Source organism: Poecilia mexicana, unplaced genomic scaffold, assembly GCF_051168715.1.
Source record: "Poecilia mexicana isolate PSO_F unplaced genomic scaffold, ASM5116871v1 scaffold_10, whole genome shotgun sequence".
Lineage (NCBI taxonomy): Eukaryota > Metazoa > Chordata > Actinopteri > Cyprinodontiformes > Poeciliidae > Poecilia > Poecilia mexicana.
The window spans coordinates 21324254-21350408 of NW_028263379.1; the positions used below are offsets into that span (position 1 = coordinate 21324254).

At 40.7% G+C, this 26155-nt stretch overlaps 1 protein-coding gene across 2 annotated transcripts in view; it reads left to right on the forward strand.

The window, feature by feature from the left end:
• LOC106920872 (A disintegrin and metalloproteinase with thrombospondin motifs 2-like) overlaps nucleotides 1-26155 on the forward strand; it is a 124352-nt gene that overhangs the window by 84089 nt on the left and 14108 nt on the right. For both annotated transcript variants that reach the window (XM_014992168.2, XM_088009637.1), the window contains exons 4-12: nucleotides 6240-6445; nucleotides 15469-15552; nucleotides 17088-17244; nucleotides 18090-18195; nucleotides 18407-18550; nucleotides 19042-19174; nucleotides 22921-23034; nucleotides 23130-23275; nucleotides 24028-24188. In XM_014992168.2, the coding sequence (XP_014847654.2) occupies nucleotides 6240-6445; nucleotides 15469-15552; nucleotides 17088-17244; nucleotides 18090-18195; nucleotides 18407-18550; nucleotides 19042-19174; nucleotides 22921-23034; nucleotides 23130-23275; nucleotides 24028-24188 (1251 nt within the window). The remainder of the gene's footprint in view (nucleotides 1-6239; nucleotides 6446-15468; nucleotides 15553-17087; nucleotides 17245-18089; nucleotides 18196-18406; nucleotides 18551-19041; nucleotides 19175-22920; nucleotides 23035-23129; nucleotides 23276-24027; nucleotides 24189-26155) is intronic.

Genomic DNA, 26155 nt, shown 5'->3' on the forward strand with positions numbered 1-26155 from the left:
ACAAAATGTCCTGGTATGTGACCAAAAGGTGTGTGCAAGTGTGTGCGTCTTCACCTAAAATACAGCCTTGAGCTCAGGCAGTGAGTAATGAGCTCAAAGTCTCCTCCACTCCTATAACAAAGCAGTACAATTAAAAAAAAAAAAAAAATATATATATATATATATATATATACACACACACACAAAATAATTTTAATAGGTCTCTACTGGGAAACTGTGTGTTAAAGTCACACAAGTCTGTTTCAGTTTCAGGATGTGAAGTGGTTGACTGGTAGAATGAGCTAAACAGGTTTGACGATTACACCAAAGTGACCTTACATTTGAGCTTTTCTGCTGTATTTCTTCATGCTCAATAAATAATAGAATTTCATTTAAATCCTTAATCTGGAGCAGATTGAACCCCCGCTCATTCACGTCTATACAATCTTTTCTTCTCGGCCGTTTTGCTTTAAGGTCCTTCGAGAGTCAACACTGCGAATGAGATAATGTGGAAAGCTTACAAAGAACTTCATGTGAAGTGCATATCGCTGAAGGTTTCATTGGTGAACAGCTTCTGAAACACTTTGCATCTTGAAATACATCACATGTCTCCATTAGCCTGTCACTGGTGACACGGGAAGAATCTGTGAATGGAGTGTTTTGCAATTCGGAGAAAATACTGACTACATTTTAAAAAATTCAAAAAAATAGCTTGATGACTGGCTTTTCTATATTAGAGAACATCTCGTGGTTTTGGGTTCATGCACACCTCGAGTTAGACCACTTGGTAGAAACTGATCAATAAAGATTAAAAATAAGGAGCATTAAGTCAGTGAGCAAAAAAGAAATTATGTGCCAAAGTAAGTGGCCGTGTTGCATGCAGTCAGTTGATGGTTCCTTTGATGCAGGAGCAAAATTGGTGCAGAACACCTTCTTTAAATGGAGGGTGTGGAAGAGCGAAGTGGGCATGAAGGAAAGATGAAGTCGAAAGTCATTATGCTGGACATATAGTAATAATAATAAAAGTAATACATTTAATTTAGCTAAGTATATAACATGGGTACAACACAAGATTTAAAAATAAAAATAAAGAGCAATCAAAATAAGAGATGTATTCGCTTCTTCAACCCCCACGCCGTTCTTCTCAATCTCTTACTTCCAATCTTCTGTAGCAATTTGTCCATAGTTCCCCCATCAGCGCATCGCTAGTTTAAATTTGTTCCTTAACCTTAGTTTAGAAAAGTTCGTAACATTACCTCATTGCTGAATCATTCTCAAGTCACACTTCTGTGGTGTTTTCTTTATATTATCTTAGGTTGCACAAAACCCTTAAATGTAAGAGTTTACATGTTGTATAAATCTCATCTCCTTCGTTTCTTTTCTTTTTTTTTAGAATTAGGATTTCAGGGCGACAATCCTGCCATGTCACTGTACTCAAAAGGCTTTGTGTTGAAAATACCGAATAGATCCATGACCATCGGGAGTCAGAGGCAGTCATCTTGCATTCAAATCGTAGTGATGTCCACACCATCTTACCAAAGGTCGCTGCTCAGGAGTAAAGTGTTGCTTGACCCAAATTATTATTGCCGTTCTCCGTCTCCTGTTATGCTGTTGTTTCTCTGTCAAACAACCCTCTCTTCCAGCGTAGTATTCAGCAGGCAACCAGACATTCTTGACATTTTGCAAAGGTTGAAAAGACAAAGAACCTTTGTCTCCTAATAAGGCCACACTCCATACCCCACCTGAATAAAAAACACAAGCAGGAGCAGTGCGTGTGAGAAGGGTTACATGTAAGGTGAGAGTGTGTGTGAGATGGTCAGGGGGGGTTAAAGACGAGAACCGTTTCAAAGCAACAAATGGAAATAAACGCTGCTCTTGAGAAAAGGAAATGAGGGTTTTTGTATGATGGACAAAAGGTTTTAGGCTAAAAGTCCCACGTAATGTTGGCTTTTTTTTTAATTTTTTACCCTCAGTTAATGACAGTGCTTTGCAGAAGTATCCTTAACTCTGAACTTTTTTTTTTTTTTTTGCATTTTGTCCTGTTCCAAACATAATCTTCAGTCCTGTTTACTTTAATTCTTCTAAATCAGTGCAACTATTGTGCATGCAGAAGCCACCTGATAAGGAAAGACCATCTGTGGCTAGTTTAATCACAGCACAAATCCAGCTTTTCTTTAAAAGTCTCATAGATTTGCACCAAGAATGAAGGCACACTGATGTCCTTTTGTATTAGTAGTTTGACAGGATAAAGGCAAAGATACAAGGTAAAGCCACGCCTTAAACGATCTGTAACCTCAACACGAGGGGTGTCTGCCACACAACTCAGCCGCCCAGTTGTGGAGAGCTTTAAAAAAATAAAAAAGACATTGTAAAATGATATGAAAAGCTTCATTCAACATGTGAAACTAGAAACAATATGGCACACCCACCTAAGCTGGCAGGTTTAGCCAGGAGAACTGTAATCAAAGAAGAAGCCAAAGAGGCCCGTAATATGAAATGATGGAGGCACCATCACACTGTGGGCCTGTTTTGTTTCAGCAGAGACAGGGAACCTTGCCAAAGACAATGAGGAAGGTGACTAGAGATGCAGCAAGGTGGTTGGAGCCGATGGGGAAAATAGATGAGACTAAACTCAAGCTAGTGCTTTACAGGAACACCAAACACTCAGGCAGATGTTCACTTTTCAGCGAAAAAAATCAACCCATACATACAAATCTCCATATGGTAGTTAAGATTAAATACATAAATGGTTCATTCAAAGTCCACTTCGAAGAATCTGCCTCATAAATTGATTTTTCAAATTGCTTTCCTCTAACCTTACTGAACTTGAGGTTTGATAAAAAGAGAGTGTAAAGAAAAAAAAAAAAAGTCAGCCCCTCTGTTGCAAAGCTGGTTGATGCATGCCCCAAGTAATGCATGCCACACTTTTCAGATTCTTGTTTGTAAGAAAAATATAAACGCATGTATTCTTTTCCTTTCACATCTCAATCATGGTGTTCTTTGTATGGAAATCTCACATAAAACCCCTAATTAAATACACTGAGGCTTTTTTTTTTTTTTTTTGTAATCTGATAAAATGTGTCTCCAAACACTTTTGCAAGGAATCGTATCTGGATTCTGTCAGTGATACGAGGCTGATGTGAGTCGTTGCAATAAGAAACAAAGCAGCACAGCTTTGCTCCCCCCTTCCAGTCACCACATGAGACTCGGATGAAGACGGAAAGCCTGACTGGAAACTCACAAGAGCCAAGGTCCTTCTGCTCTTCTCTCATCTCCATCTCTCATCCATCAAACCCCTCGACGCTGCTTCTCACCTCCCTCAATCTCTCTTGTGCCTTATTGCTCCATGATTTTTTTTTTTTTTTTCCTGCTGAAGTTCTTGCTGTAAAACAGCTGAAGTAATAGAAAATAGTGCTTTTGCAAGTCTGGGCAAGGACATAGGAGCAATGAAATGGGGATATTTGATGGCTGAACACGTTAGCCGATTGCTGCGTTAGCGTAAGCGAGCTTCCGATTCTAATCACTTTTGGCCTCATGCTATGCAGCGTTACATGGTCTGATTTGTTTTCGATGTGCTAAGTTAAGAAGTTAAAAGACAGAACTATTTTATTTTGTTGCCCCTTTAGCATTACATAAGTAAGAGGTAAAAATATCTCAGCCTGTTTCCTGAAGCAAATATGGTGGTTATGACATCAGGCTCCTTAAAGGCGGCTATAACTAGGAAAAAGCCAAGTTGTTGTGCTGTAAACCCACCTTAGATGCCGATTTCTGCGCTAACAAGCAGAAGCAGCATTCAGTGTCTGTGTATTATTGTTTCTCTTTGCCCCCACCTCCTATTTTTCTGCTTCTGTGCTGGTGTGTTTTTCACTCGCTGGAATGTGGGCAGATATGGGATAATAGTCAGACTTTCAAATTAATTCTGCTCGCGACTCAGGAGCCAACGTTAACCACGTGTTTGTTGTTTTACCCATGAGCCCGTTGTCTTGGAAACGTTGCATAAGAGGGAGTGGGAAAGCAGGATGCCCCTTGCTGATTGGGAGACAAGGTGGCGGATCTCTCTCTTCCTCTCCCCCTCCTTTCCCACCCGTCTTTCTCTTGAGTCTCTCTCTCTTTTTTTTTTGCTCCATTTGACGCTGACTTCAACTCAAGGTGTCGGAGCTCCGCCGGTCCCGTAATGTTGCACTTTGAACCCCTCGCCCCCTCCAAATAAAGCTCCGCGGTCAGTCGGTCCTGCTGCCCAGCTTCAGCTAAATTACAGCTCGGGCTGCAACAGTGATTTATAGCCCAATCGGAAATGTTTGTTCACAGAGTGCTCACACACCCACACCTGCTAACACACCCACACAGCATCTCTTTGAGCTGCCTTGAAGCCTTGAAGTCAACAATGACGGCGCTTTATTAAATCCACCTGTACTGCATGAATCGGCCGCCCATGGCCTTTGCATGAGCACAGGAGTAGCAGGTAAAGGAACTATGACCTTGGCTCAGGAGGCAAGACGCTTTATATTCTTTACTGGCATCAGCTTTTTGTCTGACTTGACAGGATTAAACTGGAGTTTCAACTGTATTTTACTCTGCAACACACTAGCTTTAATTTCTTACACAACATAAGTAGTTAATAGTTGCAAAGCAAACGGAAAGGATGCGTATTTGTTTACATCTTTTGAAATAAAAGTCTGAAAATTGTGTCATGCATATTTGTTTAATACTTGATCAAAACTCTAAGTGCAATTGCAGTAAAAACGTCTGTTAGATTTTGCACATCAAGATTGTAGATTTTATTTACGGAGCTTCATGTATTTATCAATACCCGTCTTGCTAATTTTCCAGAATGTTCAGTTTTGGTTTTGTATAACCCAACGCTGTCTTGCTGTGTGTCATGCATCTGTTATGGTAAACAGAAAACAACAATCTGCCACCAAGGATCCTTCCTTCCTGCCATTCTTCCAAAATGACCAAACAGTCGTTCTGTCTGCAGATTGTTCCACCTAAGCTGTAAATCTCTGCTACTCCTCCACAGTTCTAATCTCTTGACTGCTATTTTTAATTCAAGCTCTCTTTAAAAGGCTTTTAACTTCATCATTTTAACTACTGAAGTCCAAATGCACACAGGTGACAAAACACAACTCATTGCACTTTTTCTTTTCAGGTAATAAAGTAAAATGGGATCAAAATAAATACACACCATACTTTTAAAGATTTTGATTTTGAAAATCGTCCATCCACTTCACAACTATGCAAATGTTTGTCTATTACATAAATACCAAAAAAAAAAAAAAAAGAAATGCAATGAAGTTTATCTAAACATGCAAAATTGCAAGGAACATAAATACTTTTCTAATGTACTCTACCTGTAAGAAGACGAGTAAATGTAACCTCAGAGTGAGTTTCCTGTGCAATTAGCATTTCTCATGTTTTTAGTAAGCCAAGGAAAGAGCAGAGTGGGCAGCCCCTGTGTGAAGGAGCTGTCTTAATCCATGTGTTTAGCAAGCACCATCTGTTCCTTTTATTCAGATGGGAGTAGAAATATTTGGTTGATTAGGAGAGGATCTGTGAAGGATAGCCACACCGTTACCAATGGTTACAAAGGACACACATGCTCGATTCCGTCAACTGGTGTCTTGGAGAGCAAAACGGGAGACAGACACAGACATCGCATATGTATCCCGGTTTGAACACACAAGATGCAAAAGTGTTCAAAACAACTGAAGACTGCACAGAGAGTACGATTGTTACACAGTAACACGCTTAGAGATAAAGCATGTTTATTATTATTATTATCAGTGTTATTTAGGTCAGGCGTTAAAACAAGGTCAGCTTTTGTCTTTTGTTGCAAGCGTAGACGCTTTCAGAGTTTGGGTGTTTTCCTCTAAGATGGTTTGTGTCAAGTACTTCAAAATGTACACTCGGGTAAACACGCAGGACATTTTTGATTTGCTCAAAGTGGGAACGTGCTTACTCAACAAGAATATATTGTGTTGAAATTTGCCACGTGATTTTATGCTTGTTTGTTTTACACATTCTTCTCTCGGTGTACTCGACGTGCTTTCTGAAAGACGTACATCTAGCAGCTGAGACGGACACGAAATAAGTCGGATTTTGAGCCAAGTGAACCGTTTCTCCGGATATTCGGCCTTGTGTTTCCGTCCTGCTGAGAAACCCGGAATTTTATTTAAAATGCATTCGTATGTGTGGACAGACAGATTTAGTAGAAGTACATTAAATAAAAAGGTGTGATTTTATGTGCTCCGTGTCATTAGGTGCAGACCTGGGCGGCCTCATGGACCTGGAGTCTCTGTACCGTGGCGTGCAGCAGAGCATCAACAACACACGGGCCTCCCGGGTGCGCCGGCAGAGTCTGGACAGGGCCTACAACATCGAGGTGCTGCTGGGCGTCGACGACTCCGTGGTCCAGTTTCACGGGAAGGAGCATGTGCAAAAGTACCTGCTCACGCTCATGAACATCGTAAGTGTCCGTGTCTCTGGGTTTTAGTTGGATCACACGGAGGTTCCCAGACTTTCTGAAACCCACACCTGTTCGCCTGCTTTAGATTGAATTAAATTAAAATATTCTTCCATTTGAGTTGAAAAGAAAGTCACAGAGAGGTCAAAGAAACGTAGACAGACGCACACACACGGACCTACACACACACACACACACACACACACACACACACACACACACACACACACACACACACACACACAATGAATGGGGATTCAATTCCCCTCCTACATGTGAAAGGATTACTTGCAATCAGCCACAGGTAATCCTTTCTTCTCTGTCTGAATATGATGAGATTTCATCTGTGTATAACTGTGTGTGTCTGCAAGGTGCTCTGTCTGTGCTAAAGGGGCTTCCACATATCTTTTCATCAGGATTTGTGTCATATCATCATTCTTTGTGTGTGTGTGTGTGTGTGAGAGAAAGAGAGAGAGAGAGAGAGAGAGAGAGAGAGAGAGAGAAAGATGCAGAAACAGCAGGTAGTCTGCTCCGGGCCACAACAACACTTAGCACTCACGCTCCCAGGTGTTGTCACAAGTGTGTGTGTATGCGTGTGTGTGTGTGTGTGTGAGCTCGAGTGTCACACTCCACACTCCACACTTTAATCTTTGCAAATTAAACCTGTGGTGAGAGTGGTGTTTCCATGCATCCGTTTGTGTGTGTGTTTGTGCGAGTGCCGCTGTTTGCTTTTGCTTGTACTGCGACCCCACTGCGCCAGGAACCAGCCTCCGACTGTTAAGCAGGTGCAGGCGCAGAGCTGCAAATCCTACCACACCTCTTTGTCTCAGTTCAGCGCTTGGAAAAGAACAAGAGCTGCCGTTGCTCCCTACCTCCCCTTTTTAGATATTTGTTAGACAATATAGGCGAAGGGAATACGCAGCCCTGTCGCAGCCCCACTTTAATCTGCGGGGAAGAGATGGAGGGGAAGGAAGGGGGGGAGGAAGGAGTATTTTAAACAGCGCGTTTGGAATAAATTACTGACAGCCAGATAAACAGAAATAAATAAATAAGGGTTTCCTCCCACGCGTGGCATCTGGGCGACTTTCTTCTTGAAAGTTTGCTTTGCTCACTTCAGGATGGGTGTGCGATGTCTGACTCTCTCCCTCTCTCTGTCTTTCTCTCACTCTCCCCGGCTGTCAGCAGCACTGCTTGGGTAGTTTTATGGCAACAAATCTGTATCAGCGTGAAAAAAAAAACTTTAGAAATATAATGCAAGAGGTAGGAAAGGTTTAAAAGAAAATACTTTTGATGAAAAGAACATTTTGGAAAATGACAAGCTATTGTGAAAGTGAAACAAAGTCCCACAAACACAACAGAGCAATGGGTAATTTTATTCTTTTACTTTTGAAGCAAATACATCTAATGTATTTACATTAAATGGCAAAATGTATAAAAGAGCATAGTCGTGAAAAAAGGCTTAAAAAATATTCCTGACAAAATTAGCTAAATCTGTGCATGAGATGGTCATTTTGTTTTGGGTATGTGGTTAACATTTTTGAGTTTCCAACATGTTAAAGTTTACATTTGGCCAATTTTAGTTGCATAGAATCATTTCACAAGGATTTGCACAAAATCATTTATATTCTTACTGACATTTGCCAGTTTTTCTCATTATTAGTAATGGTCAATACCTAGAAAATAATAGGTCTGCACAGTAAAAATGGTAGCAGAAGAAGATTATTTATACAGCATAGAACATGAAAAATTAACCTAACCTAGGCAAAATTTTCATGAGGTAACTGTTATAATAGAATCTGTTGGAAAGGCCTTCAAATTATTTTGAAGTTATTTTCACCCTTTTCGTCTTCTTCACGTTTTCGTAATGCGATAATTTTCCAGCTCTGCTTCTTTCGCCTTCGTATTTCCACCTGTGTGTTAAATGAACTCTGCAGAGAGCCGAGGGCCAAGGTGGATCATCTGTTTGTGTTTGTGTCGGTTGAGGTGCAGAAAATAATTGACATTACTGCTGTCTGCAGGACATCAAAGCACGCCTACAGAAAACCATTGAGTCCTGTCTGCAAAGTTCAGGAGTGTCAAAATCTGTGTGTGTGTGTGTATGTGTGTGTGTGTGCGTGTGTGTGTTTGTGTGTGGGTGTGTTTATTTGCATGTGCATGGTAGACTAAATGTGTCTTTGTTTGTATTCTGTGCTCCCACTAATTTCCCATGTGTTTTCTTCTTCTCTTTTTTTTTTTCCTGCTGTATTAATCGGCTGACAATTTCTCCAACCAAATGAAAATTTAAATAATCTTTGCAGTGACTGTATTTTGTTAAATCCCTATCTTGTTTTTACCTGCTGTTTCTTGAAATGTGTTGCTGCTACCACAACGTGGCAGTAATCCCCCAAGTCGTTGGCAAAAACAGCAAAGTCCAGCAAAGAAAACTCCTTTTATTTCTAGGTTATTTGAGAGTGTGTTGAATTCAGAGGTCCAGCAAAAAAAAAATAAATAAAAAAATTAAAAACGAAAAAAAAACAAAAAACATAGATATAATTATTTACAAAATTATATCTTGTTTTCACTTCAACCTGAGAGGTAGAAGTTAGTTGAATGAATGAGAAAGTATCCATCCTGTCCCCAACTGGAGCCTCTGCAAGTTTTTACTTTTTTGTTGAGATCTCTGAAATTCATCTGCGTAAACAAAGAATTTGTCTTGCTTGACATGAGACTGAGTAAAGCTAATATTGAGTCGTTGCTGCAACGGTAGCGTAGCAATTACATATATTTCATAGCAGTAGTGCCTCATGGTAGTATGTATGGTGTCTGTATTTTCTGATGCTTGTGCCACAGAATCTTATCAATGTTATCAATGTTTTCTAATTGGAAAGCTAATAAAAAATGTTAAGCAAGATGATGGCATCCATTGATGCGATGGATCACACCACTTAGATTTGACTTGATTTTTCTTGTAAATCACCCTGAGATCATGTTTTTTTGTTTTTTTTTGTTAATTATAAATATAAAATCTGATTTGAACTAAAGTTATTCTTGAACGTTCACTTACACACAGGCTTGTTTCTGGGGGGTATGTTCTCACATTAACACTGCATTTAGCACAGTGTGCATTATTTAAAACAAAAATGGAAGCGAGTCACTGCTCTGGGTCCTGTAGGAACCACGTTTCATGTGATGTGTGTTTATGTGGCGCTCTGATATTCCAGGACTAAGGAAAACAGCGATGAACTAAAGAACTTGGGGTAATCTGTCTGTCTACCTGTCTCTCACTCATTAGTAAGACCTTTACAAGGGAGCCACAATGCGTTAATCACTCGCTCCGAGTATATTAATAGTCGCTGCTGAAAAGGGTGGTTTGTTTATCTGTGCATTTTTAATTTTGATGAGCCCTATTAGTAAACTGATCTGCATTTTGTCTGCCTCTGTTGTGTGTGGTAATTATCATTTTTGTAAAGGTTGCAGGAGATCATCAAAATCATTCTTTCTTTTTTTTTTTCCTTTACAAAACCTTCTTCAGCCAGTGAATAGACACAATAATACATGAAGGGAGAAGGTGGGAAAGCGAGTGCACTACAGGTAGGAATAGACTCGTTAGCTTGTGACAGATACTTGGTTTAAAAGCCACCAAAGTTCATGGGCTCAGCATAGTATTCCCAGTTGTGTTGACTAGAAGAGATATAAAAGTCACGGCAAGGCTTATCTAGTTTATGTGACTCTTTTGCCAGGTTTTGTCTTGATTGCTCCGTCCTGCCTCATCAGCAGCTGACAGTATTTTATTTTTTTTTAACACATTTTCCAAAATGACGAAATGAAGCGTCTTGCACCTTCAGTGACAACAGTAAAAACCAGTGACACCGAGTTTTAAAGCACTGTGTTAATGAACATATTTTTCCAAAAGTGACAGTGAAACTATTTGTATCTGTCAAACTGTTCATCATAAGTGGTAACAAAATTCAAATCCAAAAAAATAAATAAAATAAAATAAAATAAAATTCAAGTACATAAGCAAGCATTGTGTTTTTTTTTAATATTTTTATTTTTAGATGAAGGTGTTCTAATTTACACCTGTGCTCCGGTACCGAACATATATGCTTCCTTTTCACACAAAAAAAATCGTGTTGAGTAAATAAGATGTTGTACTTTCGCCGCGCTCAGAATGCTTTTAAGTAGAAATTTCTTTCTCATTAGACTTGAGTCGATGCCACCCTGGTCAACTGGAAGTCAACTGGCCCTAACTGGCTTAGCAGTTGTCAAGGAAACGGGCTGGATTAGGCACAACACAGACTGACCCTCCCAGATGTCCACTTCTATCAAACAAACACAACATACAAACGGATGCCGAGCGACTTCTTCCCAAGATGGCAAAGTTGTGAGACAAAAGTTATGAAACCTTGGCAGCAAAAAACCAAGATTTGACAAAACATGAACAACACGGACATGCAGATTCTCCATCAATTAATTTTGAAGCTATTATGGGATACCTAATTAATATAATTAAATAAGTATTCATTATGGCACAGTGAAAATGCTTGCTACAGAAAAACACATCTATGCTGAATTCAAAAGACTAAGAAAAGGGAAAGCAAAGATGTAGGACAGGGTTTCTTTTCCATGAATGTCTTCTCTGAAATTTGATAAATGGAAGCTGAAAGAAGGACCACGTGATTTGTGTTAGAAAACCTTCTTATTCAGAAAAAGAGAGACAGCAAAACACCCGCATGACCTGTCTGTTAAACTGTGTTGCATTTGTACCTTAATCAAGTGATCAAAATGCGAGTGAAGGAAAAGGTAGCAATATCGGTTCTTTCCTAAGGTGTCTAATATGTGTAGACACAATTCTGGTTCATTTAAAATACTTCAAATCTGCAGAACAGTCAAAATATTGAAAGACATTCAGATTACCCGAATGAATATTGATTGGACTAATTTTAGCCAAATCAAGTCAAATTTGATTTAATTTGATTTAAACAGCTGAATCTGGCCAAAGTGCTTCACAAGTCAGGAGTTCGACTTGTTCGGTATTGTAATTGAAGTAAATGCTAAAAGGCAAAGCTGTGTTTTTTTAAATCTTAAAATAAACAAATGAGGAATGAATCAAATCTTCTGCACAGCGCAAAGATTAAATTTCATTAAAACATCTTAAAAGTTGCAGTTTTGCCGTCACAAAATAAGAAGTTCAATGCGTGCAGACGTGTTCGCGGGAGACATTTCATTCCAGGAGTAAATCTCAAGTGTATTGTGAAATTATGCTAAATATTATTTACTCCTTAAGGAAATGTAAGTAAATACTGAGCGTCCATACAAAGAACGTATGATGGTGATGATAACGGCCCCCTCCACTGTAATCGCTTCAGGAGGAACAGGTCTAATGCTTCTGCAGTAGTAAAGTGGGTAAAAGCTGTAAAAGCATATGTAATGTTCTCTGCTTCTTGTTTACAAGACCCAAACAAACTATTATTCCGTTTTCACTGCTTTACAGAGAGCTAACTGTGCTGCTGATCACACTTAAGAGCGCTTGCCCTTGCTGAGCTCCATTCCACATGGCAATCAAAACACAGAATAAAAACCTCACATAAACCCAAACAAGACACTTGATAAAATATTCATTCCAAGCTTTCACTATATCCACTTTATCCTGTACTGACTCGGGAGGAGGATGGAAAGCATCTCAGCAGTCATTGTGTGAGAGGCAAGGTCCACTCTGAAGCTGTATGATGTATAAAAAATTTTGGACTTTCATTACAGTGCGTCTCTCAGCTGGGGACACGAGTCAAGCCCTTGTTGAATTAGATTATAACAACCAGAAAAAAATACCCTCACGGCCGTTTTTAATCAGGTTGGCTACACCGACTCCATGCTGCAGAAAATCCTAAGTAAGCATCAAGTGTCAAACTTTCAACCAGAACACGGGAATGTGAATCCTGTTTGGCTTTTCTCGCTATTTCAGGTCGTGTTTAAATTGGGTTTTCTTGTTTTGTCTGTCTCTTTGCTTGCTATTCCCAGGTGTGTCACAAAAAAAAATCTCGCTTCCTAAAACTGTATTTTAAGCATTCGTGTTTTTCTAAGAATTTCCAGCCAACCCAAAACAGAGAAGCAGGAGTCCCAGAAGATGGAAAAGATCTGAGGCAGTCAGAAGAGTTAATTCTTTAAACAGCTGCAAAGTAACTTTGAGTGCTGGCTGCAGGACCAGTGGGTGGGCAAGATCTGTTCAGAGATGCTTAAGGTTGCAGACATTGCTGGAAAGTTGTTGATATCCCTCTTTGGTGTTAGATGGAGTACTGAGACAACAACACCTGTAGAGAGACAAACCAGGCTGGTGGTCCCAATTTTTAAGTAAGGGAACCCGAGAGTGTGTTACAGTTTTTGAGTAATTTCTATTGTCAGACTCCCGGTGAAAGCTTACCGTATAAGGACAGGACGCTCCAAACTGATTGTTGAAGCTTGAGATTAGGAGGATCGGTGGACCAAACCCTTACTCTGAAATTAACCAATTGCCAATGAAGTGATGGAAGTTTGTTTTTCTGGCCCAAATGGGTGTCGTGGATTTGGAGAAGGTTTTCGACCGTATCTCTTGAGACGTTTTCCAAGGGGATTGCTTACCCAAAGTTGTAGTTGTGGCATCATTCTCAAAAAGTCGAAGCTTGTTACCAGTGCAGAACTTGGGAAACGGATACACAAATTGGGACTTTGTCTGCAGTAACTGGTGATAGAAAAAGTTTAAGCTCCATGTACCTCAAACAGTGAATCGTTCCATAACTTTTCTATTTTCATGTGAAAGAAGTTGTGATAGATTCAGATATACTTTTAGGAGTTGTAGCTGTAGTTGCAAGAATATAAGTTATTTTATTGCAGTCCAGTTATTTTGTCTTCTTGTTCAAACATCCTGATATAATTAAGTGAATTATTTGTGCTTAGTTGTTAACAAATAGCTTTTATCGTTATTGTGTCATTCTCAGTAGGAGGTTTGGAGCTTGGTGTTTACTTTTGTAAATGAAAAGGAGGAAAATCTAGCTTTTTTTTCCCCTTATCCTCTTCTTTCAACAGTAATTGTTTCTCTGCTACTTCGGGATATAGTTGCTTTCTAAGAACTCATTCCTTTTCCAGCTCTTCTCTGCATGTTTTCCCCACTGCATTCAGCTTCTTTCCTCTGTTCCTTTGCCTCTCGGTCTGCGTTCGAAGCATTCCACAGCTTCCCCTCATACCTGTCTCTTGCTCCATGTCTCTGCAGTGTTTTCTCCTCATCGCTGCACCTCTCTGTGGGCAGAGTTTGTGTGTGTGTGTGTCTCTGCAGCATGTCCATCAGCCATCTCATTATGGCTGTCTGTTTTTACATCCCTTTGCCTCATTAAGCACCAAACACAGCCACTGAGGACAGCAGGCCTTGACTTTAGTGCCAATTTTCCCTCTCTCTCTTTGGCTTTGTGTCTCTGTGTCAGGGTGTGTGTGCCAGAAGAGTGCTCTCTGCATCTCCCTTGTTACACATTACCTTGTTTCCTTGCATTAGGCACTTTCCTTCCTTTGCATCTTCTTCATGTCCTCTTCATCTTTGCTCATGGGAGCCCAAATTCCCTTACAATCTCCTAATTGTTTCTTGCTCCCTTCTCTCCCACATTTGTTAGTCCTAAATAATATATTTCTTGGAGTGGGGGCATTTATCACCTTCTTTAAGGCTGTTCTTTAAAAAAAAAAAAAAAAAAAAAAAAAAAAAAGGTTTAAATATGCCACTAACTGACTTATTTTTTAAAAAATATATTTTTAAACTTCTTGGCCAGTTGAGTAGTTTTGTATAAACGTCTTCTGTAAAGGCTGTTTTGGACGATCCAAGTTGTCCTTCAGGAGACAAGAGACCATTTTTCATGTCACAACTATAAACTATAAACTTCATAACACCGTCGCCAACTCCTCGGCAAGAAAGGTAGCTATTAGATGTCTCAAAAGTCATGACAGGTCGCCAGATAATGACATTGTTTAATTTTCATATTATGTTGCGTGCGATCTATTGAGTGAAATGCGCCCTCGTATGTGGGAACCTTTATCTGGAAGAGCCTGGACACGTTCTGTAGATGTGGGGCAATTGCTCAATGACCACTATTATATATATAGTTATTAAAGACATCCTTATTTTTCACCTGATTGTAATAGCAGCATATTAATCTAAAGGTTGTAAAATTGACAATATTTAGAAATAAAGATATTTAAGAGGTAATTTAGACGGCCGTAAAGTCATAAAAGTTAGTGACATAATATATTTGTTTTCAGTCTGGTTAAACTAATTTACATATGTGAAGCTGAGCTTAGATATGACTTAAAGTGTGTTGATTCTCATGAAAATACAAAGAAAAGTTACAATGTATTTTTAACCAAACAACTGTTGTTATATAATGGCACCTAAAACGCAAACCACATCAAATGATCAAAACTCACCACCTTTATTGTTTGTTTTTTGTGAATGTGTTAAGATAAAACCCCAGTTGTGTCACTTAACTTTGAGCTTAGAAACATCTGATCCTGTGGGGTCCACTCTCCTCCAGGCTGTTGACGTTTCTATGCTTCAGATTTTTCAGTCTCGGTGAAGGTCATGAGGGTTGTTGTTATGTTTGGTGAACCATTTCTCTGTTGTTTTGACCAGATGTTATGCATCATTTCCCTGCTTAAAGACCCACTAATGACCAATTTTCAGTTTTCTGTCAGAGGTCAGAGTATTATATTAAAAATGTCTTTGTATCAATAGGAGTTCCTAATGTCATAAACTCTAACAAGGTCTCTCAAATCCATTGATAGAAAAGTCGGCCCGCAGCATACCTAACAGTGGTCATGCAGCGCTTTTCCATTTTAATCTTTTGTTTTTTATACCTACCCGTGCCGGAGGATTGTGTCGCTGCAAAGCTCAATCTGAGTTTCATCCAAACAACAGTGTGAATCCAGTTAGTCTTACACAACTTCTGGACAGAAAACGCTTTCCCAACGTTTTATCTACTCGTGCATCTCATTTAACAGCTTTTGCCTTTTGTGTTTGCTTTTTGTGGCTCCAGGTGAACGAAATCTACCATGACGATTCTTTGGGAGCAAAAATCAATGTGGTGCTGGTGCGGATAATCATGCTGGGCTACGGCAAGGTGAGACCTGACAGGATTCGAAGTCCTGCTGAGAAAACAACTGAACCGCAGTTCCTGAAGCGCTTACGCTTTAGAACAACAGGATTTGGGCTCGCCCTGTTTGTCTTTTTGTTTCTATGTCAGCACTATACGTGACACAGGGATTTCGCTACTCCTCCTTTAAGTACCTAAAGCAAACTTATAAACAAATATACAACACACACATCCAGTCATCAGGAAACACACACACACACAGACTGATGCCCAGAGCTTGTTATTCCAGTGGACTGAGCAAAAGAGGAACTAAAAGCATGCAGCATCTCAGGGGAGTTTTTCCAAGTCGCACGCCTTCACAGTTCACCACCAAAGCACACAGAAACTCTGGCCGTTATGCAATCGCTGTTCTTCCTAGCAGGTTGCCGCACAGAATCATCTCCAGTCTAGACAAAGGTAAATAATCAATGACAGCTCTCCTTCATTCATAAAGAGTACGGGCAATAGGGGCAGCGTCCCTTTCTTCCTCACTGTAACTTTATCTGCATGTCAGTGCTGAGAAGCGTGGCAGGATGACGACTGGCAGGAATGACGGGATCACCCACTGAATAACGCATATGATTTTATTGGTGGATAGGTGTTCTCTGATGTTCTTCCACTGCTCCTGCCCTTACAGCCCCAGTAAAAGTTAGGAGCAACACACACACACACACACACACACACAGGCTACAATGCATTGGTCATTCAGGGCCAGCCCCTGTGCAGCTTCACCCAAAGCTTTGGCTGTCCATCATTCCCAATTACCACAGCAACAGAGCTGCACCCAGACAGCCTGCAGATCGACTGTGTGACCCTGAATGCAGCCACTCTCACACACCCACACTTTGCTCGCACGCAGTCACTGCACTACATTTGCACCCATCGCACCGTTGCAGAAACAAATTTTTGGGGGGATCATGAAGAAAAATGCACTCAAAACACACGTAAGCAACTTGGAAATGGTGCACACGTACAGGCTACGCCGTCTACATGAGGGCTGAGCTGAATGCATACTTAGCACTCCATCAAGTGTGCAGAGGCAGGCCATATGTCTCGCTCATGTTGCATTCCTTTTGTGAACCAACTGCACCTTAGGCATGTGTTCAAACACTGAGCAAAAAAAAAAAAAAAAAAAAAAAAAAAGAGGCAAATGCAAAGAGATATGAAGAGAAACCTTGAAAACAGACAGGTAAATGAAGATCACAGAGGGAACATATTAGATACGGAAATATAGCTCTAAAGGAGTCTGGTATTTTTTTAAATCTCATTAACAGAGTGCTGCTTTCGAACATCTCTTTTAGACTGTGTTTCTCTGTGTGATGAAGTGGAAGAAATGCTCCAGCAGTTTGTGAGATCTTTTAAGATCAAAAAAATTATTAAAAAAAGAAAAGTACACAGTGACACTGCCCCCTACAGGGTGAAATAAATTGCTGTACATACATTAACTAAAACAGGGATGTCCTTGTTTTTTTGTTTTTTTTTAAATAATCCCTGCACTTCTTTCGTGTTGCTCTGCGTTTCAGTCCATGAGCCTGATTGAACTTGGGAACCCATCTCAGAGTCTGGAGAACGTGTGTCGCTGGGCCTTTCTGCAGCAGAAGCAAGACACGGGAGACGCCGAGTATCATGATCACGCCATTTTCCTGACACGCCAAGAATTTGGGCCCACGGGCATGCAGGGTATTAAAGGACACAATGAACACACTCAACGCTGTTGTGCATTATATTCTTGCTGCGTGTTCACGCTTTTAACGAAAAAGATTGTAGACACATAGAGAAGTGTGCACCCTCCTTCCTTTGCCTCATATAATTTGCAAGGTGCACTGTGGCTTTAGTGGTTGATGGTTTTCTGTGCAGAAGAGCACAAGCTAACAGCCAGGCCCAGGGGAGAGGCCTCTAAAGCCAGTGGCCTAGCTAACCAGAAGCCCTTCAGCTGCCCTTGGGCGCAGCCTTCAGCAGCAGAAAATCAATATACAGAGAAGAGGCAGCCACAGCTCCACAATTAAAGAGAGTGCAGGACACACACACACACACACACACAGGAAGCTGAAGACTGGCATTTGCAAAGAGAGAAGCCAGCATCTTGGACTTAAGATTAGACACATGAATGTAAATGTTTGTGGCTCGCACTTCAACAGTGCCTTTTTCCGGAACCATACATTAAAAATGTGACGCCCCTGAAATAAAATCCTGGCAAACCAAACAGCTAAAAGAGTAACAAGAAGAGTAAATGGAATCCGTGTGTGTGTGTAAAGTAATTTTAAGATGAGTAGAGCTGCTCTGTTAATAATAAAGCAAAATTGAAACAGATATGTGTTTTTGATTTGATAAAGGAAGTCTACTTGACCAAATAATAATAATAATTAATAAAAAGCATATTTATTCATAGAATGCACACCTAAATGAGGATTAAACCTAGCTAGTATAGCATTTTGTCATTTTGTCTATGATTATGTTTCGTCAGCGCTGCAGCAGTAAGTCGGTAAATCTCAAACATCACTTCTCTCCCCCTGGTTGTTGTTCAGGTTATGCTCCGGTGACGGGGATGTGCCACCCGGTGAGGAGCTGCACTTTGAACCACGAGGATGGTTTCTCTTCTGCCTTTGTGGTGGCCCATGAAACCGGGCACGTGTAAGTGTCACCAGTAACAAAGTAGATCAGAGAGCAAAGCAGTCGCTTACTAATTCATCACGGTTTTGTTCAAGTGGTCAGTATGTGACGATGGAATCCTCCCTCTGTTGCTCCTTGATCTACTCCTCCCACACATTCCCGCTCTGTCTCTATTGCTCTTTGTCCTCCCCACCACCACTCTTCTTCTTTTTCTTCTTCTCTTCATGCGTAGGCTTGGGATGGAGCACGATGGCCAGGGGAACCGCTGTGGAGACGAGGTGCCCATGGGCAGCATCATGGCTCCTCTGGTGCAAGCTGCCTTCCACCGCTTCCAGTGGTCCAGATGTAGCATGCAGGAGCTGGGACGCTACCTTCAGTGAGACATGAGCACCAGAACATATCAGTACATGCAGGAGTCTTGACATGTAGAGACTCCTATTGGTCAGCTCTGATCTCAAGTTTTGTTACTTTTTACATGCAGCTGCTATGATATTTGACATGTCCAGCTCAAACAGACACACTCCACAAAGAGCGTTTCAAAATCTCAGGTTTTCTCACCAAGATATTATTTGGCCTATTGTCAAGAGCAGAATGTGTCTGTTTTTTATAAAATATTCATATTAGTGTGAACAGGGCACAAAATCTTATCCATCCTAGTCGGAACCATTTTTTAAATCAGATAAATCAGCAAATCTGAGCAAAATATTCAGTTTGACAAACTTATTTTTTTAGTACATGCTGTAACAATAAATAAATAAATTTAAAAAAAAGTTAGCTTTTCTTGTGCATTTATTCCAGAGGTACCAGGAAATGTAGGAACATTACAGGTAAGGAAAGAAAATGAAAGGTTTTTCACTTCCCCTTCAGTTCCTACGACTGTCTCCGGGACGACCCGTTTGACCACAACTGGCCGTCGCTGCCTCAACTTCCTGGTTTGCACTACTCCATGAATGAACAGTGTCGTTTTGACTTCGGTGTGGGCTACACCATGTGCACCGCGGTAAGAGACCCCCGTAGTCTGTCAACGCTCGACTTTCATTCATCATCACACTGAGCGCATCTTCAGTCAAAGCTTAGTGTTGCTTTAGCTTCTAAGCACAAGTGACAGGTAAATGTTAAGCCTCAACAGACAGAGTTTGAAAGTGATTTTTTTTTTCCACTGTGGTTTGTAAAGTAGCTTGAATTATTTAAGTATTTTCTCAAATTTTAAGAGTTGGGCTTCTTAACTGAGCCCAGTGTTGTCTGCTAGTGTATTACCTTTGACCAAAATAAGTGACTTATGTAGCCATTGACATTTTTCTGATGTCCTCTGTTTCTTCTCCCGGCCTCTGGTGGGATTGACATCTTGCTTAAAAGCAGGTAATTGGTTTTGTTAGCTATTACTTCTTAATGTCATTAATTTAATTACAAAAAATAAAAATAAAGTTTATTTTTATAGCCTCTCAGTTGCCTTGATACCACAGTGCCTTTACATGACCCTGCTACAAATAAAAATTGTGTAAAGACAAAAACATCACTAGAGAAGCTTCATCAAGCTGCAGCATCTTTTCTGGCATCTTGTACTTCCTTTGCAGTCAGCATCATCTTTTTCTGTGACTGTGAAGCCACTGTGGCACGCTGTTGCAAAGCTGTTTCTTGACTAAGGGTTTGCTCAGGGGCTTGCACACGTTGCTAGATTACCCTCTATTCTCTTGTCAAACTCATTCCCCTCAGCTACAAAAGGTGGGCCAGACAGGATCGCAGGTAAGGCCACCCCCACCTCCAGGAGGACGTGTGGACGTGTCATTTTGTTTTGTTAGGTTTTCTCGTTCTTTTTGTTACCCAAAGTCATGTGTATGTAATGTTGCTCCCTCATTTCCGTTTTGATTGTGTACTCTGCGTCTCAGTTTTGTCAGGATTTGGTCTGCAGGATTCTAAAATGCTTGTGCTTTAAGAGAAAGCCACTACAAAATCCTTCAAAACAACGGGACACTTGCAATTCATTTGTGTGGCCCTTATGGCTCCATCCAGCACTGTACCTGGAGTCCTTTTCTGCGTACGGGTGGTAAATCACTGCACCTCTGGTAGGAAGAGACTCATTATATTGGCACTTTTATGACTGTAAACGAGTGGAAAAGGTTGGAGAGAAGTCTTCCCCATCCTTGGGGGGGAAAGGGCTCAGCCAGAACAGAGGCCCTTTTTCCTTCCTGTATTTTAGGATCCTCCAGTCTATATACAGCTGACGATTACCTACCGCAGTCTGAGCCGATGTTTGTAAGTCAACTCCTGACCTGTAGAAGTCCCTGAGGGTCATGGTAGGTGGGAGGTTCTGGGGAAAGGAGAGAGGAGGGCAGGCTGGTTTGTTTGATGGCACTTTGATTCATTTTAGACAAGGAGGGGGATTTGCTGAATTTGCTTCTGAAGCCATGTCGAGAGACATCTCATTAGTCACAGATATCTCACCTTTTGTCTTGAAACACTCTGCCCTCTGACCCTCCTTACAGTGCTTTGCAAAAGTATATATAACACCTGGAGTCATAAAATTGCTACAGGCACGCCATGGTGCGTGATTCGTGCGATAGATCAACGCAAAAAGTCAATGTGAAGTGGAAGGAAAATTATATACATATATCATGTTTGATGTAGATTTTTATTAAGCCTTCTCTAACTTGTAAGAATCACCTTTTGGTTCAATTGTAGCTGCAGATGCTTTTGGTCATTTTTCTCATCAGTTTTTGGAAAAGAGAAGCTGGGATTACGGCCCATTCTTTTCATGCTTTTCTTTTTTTTTTTTTGCAAAATAGGAGAACGTTTGTATGGGCTACTTTCACAATCAGATTCCAACACTGAATACACTGATCCAGACAGTTGCAGCTCTGTGGGTCTTTGTCCTGTTGCACAGTGAATCCAGTGATCAGGTTTATATGCACTGAGTTTTTCTTCACAGAATGGTTTGCATGAAGGTCAGAATGTTCAGTGTTGGTATCCTCTGACTAAATTATGTTCTTCCACCTGAATCCGGTGTCCCCTGCAGTGGTAAGCTACTCATTGGACTCAGTGTGCCTTTTATTGACTATGTCTGTCTTCTGGAGCCCACAACTAAAACTTGCCTTGTAAACAGATTTTCCCACCTGAGCTGTGGATCTCTGCAGCTCCTCTAACATTACCCTGAGTATCTCTGTGATTATAGCTTTATTTACCTGGCCTGTACGTTTAGGGGAACTGCAGTGCGTTGAGGGGTTTGCCGTTGTGCCATGCTTTTGTTCAGATGAAGGACTGGGCAGCACTCAGTAGAGCCCAATTCTCCACTAGAGTGGCTTCAACCAGTTCTGCTTCGGTCCATCCTGACCAGATTCATGGCTCAGGACAGCTCTTCTCCGTTTTTTTGAACCTAATTCGGGAATTGTACTGACCGCTCTAAGTGTAATGCATGCAAGTAATTTGATCGAAAACTGACTGCATTCATTGATTGGCCCATGATGTACGTCACTGCAAACTCCAAACAACCTCTCAATCAGCGCTGTGGACCGGCAGTCATGGCGTCTGCTATCAAAGAACTGCACAGTGCGGACTAGCGTAATTATGAGTTTAATCACGAGCAGCGCCAGGAACACATGCGTCATGCATTTCGGAGCGGATTGATTTTGCAGCCATGCAAAGCAGCAGCAAGTCTTTCTGAGGAATGGGCAGCAATGATGAAGCGAGGAACTGTGCAGCTCTGGTTGAGGTTTCGTCTGAGCTGCAGCTTTGTGTGAAACTCTGGATCTGAATGGTTTTCGTTACGTTTGCTCCACAAATGAATTTCTAGAAGACAAAATGAAATATCTGGTTTAGTTGGCTCCATAAAAACCACAACCATGAGGTTCTCCATTGCCGAGTGTCGCTGAAAACATCATTGGAGGATTTCACTGCAGCTCCTGCACACTACTGGCTTGCCCACGCTCCTAACTATTAGCACACCATTAACAGTGGGGAGCAGATCGTAGTGGAGACGTTAAGAACTGGGGTAGAACCAAACAGGCTGGGCATCAAAAAGCTGCTTTTCCACTGTAAAGTCTCTCTCTTACCAGAGTTTTAAACATGATTTTATGAACTTTACAGTTTTTTTGTTGTTTTTTTTTTGTTTTATTTCTCATCTAGTTAGTGTTCTTCGGTCTATGTGAAGCTGTTTGTAGAGAACAAGCAGCTTCTCTTACAAAAACCTCTGACGCTTTAAGAGAACTGTATTTGTATACAGAATAAATTGCACACATGTGGATTTGTATTAGACTTAATTTAGGGTTATCATAGTAAAACGGTCTGAGTACGAATATATTTTGATCAGAATCTTTTGTTTGTAAAAAGGACTTACAAGCTGAGTATCAATTTCCTTCCACTTCACAATTTGCTGCTGCTTTGTGTTTGTCTGTCACCTAGAATCCTATTAAAATGTATTAATGTTAGTCATTGTAAAGTGCGATTATGCGAAACAAGACGTAGGATTACTTTTGCAGGGCTCTGTATCTGTCAACAGAATTTGCATGAACTGCTGTGTGTTTCTCAGTGGGTCCCAGTGTAAACTGCAGTGGCTCTGCGTAAGATTAAGTGTTGGTATTTGTTTGGTATGTTTCTGTCTTTGCTACTGTTGTGGCATTTCTCCTCCCATCTCAACTTTATTGAGTGTTAAACTTCCCATCAGTTTACATTTTGATTGACCTGTTAAGCAACATGTTTATTTTTGAGCTGCTGTTTTTGACTACATGCTGAAACCTCTGTGCTCCCAAACAGTACCGTACGTTTGACCCCTGCAAGCAGCTGTGGTGCAGTCACCCAGACAATCCGTTCTTCTGCAAAACCAAGAAGGGGCCACCCATTGATGGCACCATGTGTGGGAATGGAAAGGTATTGCAACATTTTTACAAGAAAAACATATTGTAAAAGATTTTACGCACAATATGTAGTTACTAAATTAGGCATATCTCTGTGCTCTCGGGCAGCACTGCTTCAAAGGTCATTGCATCTGGTTGACTCCTGACATCATGAAGCAAGATGGAAACTGGGGATCATGGAGCGAGTATGGCCAGTGCTCACGAACCTGTGGGGGAGGAGTGCAGTTTCGCACCAGAAGCTGTGACAATCCCAGGTATGACGTTATTTTCTAGTGCATGTCTAGTGTCCGCCACGGCCATGAGGTGGAGGTGTGTAAACAGATTTAAAATAAGGTAATCATGCAACTGGATCGCAACAAAAATGTTATGGTTTCACTGACAACCAACTAGTGTTAGCGCACATAGTTCCTTTTAAATTCACCCAGGTCCTCCTCCTGCATCTGATTGGTTGTTTCCAACAAGGAGCAATGCATTTTTGCGAGTTGTCTGCAAGACCGCAGGGAGGTCAAGACATGGTCACAATTTTAAGAATTATGTACATATATATAAGTTACCTACTGCAGAATTAAAAGTTGGACTTCTCTTCAATTTAGGATGCGATTACCAGGTGTACTTGTGAATGTGACCACCACTGTGTATTTTTAAGGCAGCGTTACAGGATGTTTCTCAGTTCCAGTCGCCATCCCCCCCCCCCTGCCCTGCAGACTTTAGATGTGTCCCTGCTCCAGAACACCTGATTCATATGATTGCATGACCTCCTGTGCCGCCATCAAGTGCAGCAGATGCCTGTTAAATCGCCCACAGGTTCAAGCCAGGTGTGTGGCAGAATTGAAACTACTAAAACAGGCAAAGCAGGAGAGCCTGAGGACCGGAACTGAGAAACACTGGGTTAAAGAGATCATTTTAGTTTAAAGTGTAATAAAAAAAAATAAAATAAAAAAAGCAAAAGAACAAATTACCACTTAAAAACGCCAAGAACATTTCTTGTGCCTCTTGTTTTTCCCAGCCCGGCCAATGGTGGCCGGCCCTGCAGAGGGGCAACTTACCAGTTCCAGATGTGCAACTCCAATGAATGTGAAGACATTTACAGTGATCCCAGGGAGGAGCAGTGCCACGCCTCAGAGTACATCAACAAGCACCTCTGGCTGCCTTATGAACACCCAGACCGTGAGTAGATACTGAACCAGCTTGACAGCAGCAAACCAGGAGTGATTAGGTCCTGCTGGGCCTGTGTGTTACGCTATTTAGAACATGTGGCGTTGTGTTATTCGATTAATGGGAGCTCAGCTTTAAGGCATGTCTTTAAGATATGGCATATCTTTAACAATTGGAAATGATTTGGGAGTTTTTGCCTCCTCTACCCAAAGACATCTTAATCTCATTAATCCTCAGATTTCTCCAGGTTTTATTCACCATATCTAAATAATCCCACTAATACCAAACAACAAGCCCTAAACTCGCCATCTAATGCACAGAAACTGTTTGCATTGAAGAAATAGTAAAATCAACATGGCTGCATGCATAAAATTGTCAGCTCCAGCCTATCTAAGAGCTGTACTGTCACTTCCATCTTAATACACGTGAAATTATCATCCATCTAAAGGGCAACTGTACAGCAAAGCACTGCGCTTACTTCCTATCTAAATGACCTTCCTAAATTGTTTTTCCTTCAATCTTGTTACTTCTAAATGCCATATTATTATTTTTTTCTCACTAAAGCGTTCAGCGTCATAAATTACCTCTCTTTGTGTGAACGTCCAAACCAGTGTGTGTTTGTGAGGGAAAAAATGATTCTGAAGGAGGTGAAACTGAATTCCTTTCACGATCCATCATCTTTGACTTCCATGATAAGTGTGAGAATGTCAACTGCAGATGTGAAACTATAATATTTGTCTAACAAATTGTTTTTATTCCCCCTTTTGGGAATTTCCCTTGTATCAACAGCTGTACTGTGAATTACTCCTGAGAGGAGAAAACATGAGGTATCAGCCAAGCAGCTAATTTTTGGGGGGGGGGTTTGCAGTCTGAAGCTTTCTGTGTTCTCACACGGAGGAGATCACATGTCTCCCAATATACAGCGGTGTTTGCAAAACACTTTGATTAACACCTTTTGCCCCCCCCCAGAGCATCTCAGAGCAGGTCCTGACAAACTGAGGATGCTGTCTTCTGTTGCTCTACACTGTGATGTTATGGTTATTATTATTATTATTATTATGTGAAAATGTTACTGGGAGAAGAACAGACTGGCTCTGAGTGAGCGTGTTGATTTATGAATAGTATATCATGCTGATGCTATAAATACAGACTCAGCCTCTGCAGTGTTTCTTTTTGACTGCACTGAATGCACATGTACAACACTGGTTTGATCAGGTGTCACCACGTTGTGGAGGATTCTTTATTAGGAGCTCACACACCTATTGGAAGAACTTGTAAATACATGTAAAAAAATAAATAAATAAAAAGCCTCCTACCGATACTTATTTCGTATGTAAGGATTAGGACTTCATAGTTTGTGAGAAACATGTAATTAAAGCAATGTACTTGTATGCAGTATCTGTATCACAAAAAAACAAAAAACAAACTGTGTGTATTGCACCAAGCGTTCAGGCTCTACATGCCAGGAATAGATGTGCTGATAAGTATCAGTCATTCAGAAATTATAAATATGTTTTTTTCTTTGTCTATACACCAGTTAAAGCCACATACAATTCTTTTAACGAAGCCAAATTCTTACGATAAAACAACGTTTTTAATTTCACCAGTTTGAAATACTGTCTGAAGCCTAAGTTTGCAACGAACAAACAAAAATCATACACTAAGTGTTTTCCTAATGCACAGTTCTACTAAGAGGGGATTATCACAGGGTCGCCGGTTCTTCATAACGTCTGTTCAGTGTTATAAACATGTGGTGAAGGACCTCTTCTCCTTTTGTTAAGTATTGTGGAGGATTGTGATGCCGTAGGTCTGTTTCTGGGCCTGTTAAGAGTAAAATATCAGGACGTTTTGAAAAGGATCGGGTGACCTCATCTAGAAAACTGAAGATTTCTCAAGTAGCAGCGTAAGCAACCAAAAAGTAGTCAGAAAGCAGGACGCAGCATTCAACAACATGTAAACTTTAACTGTGTAATATTCAA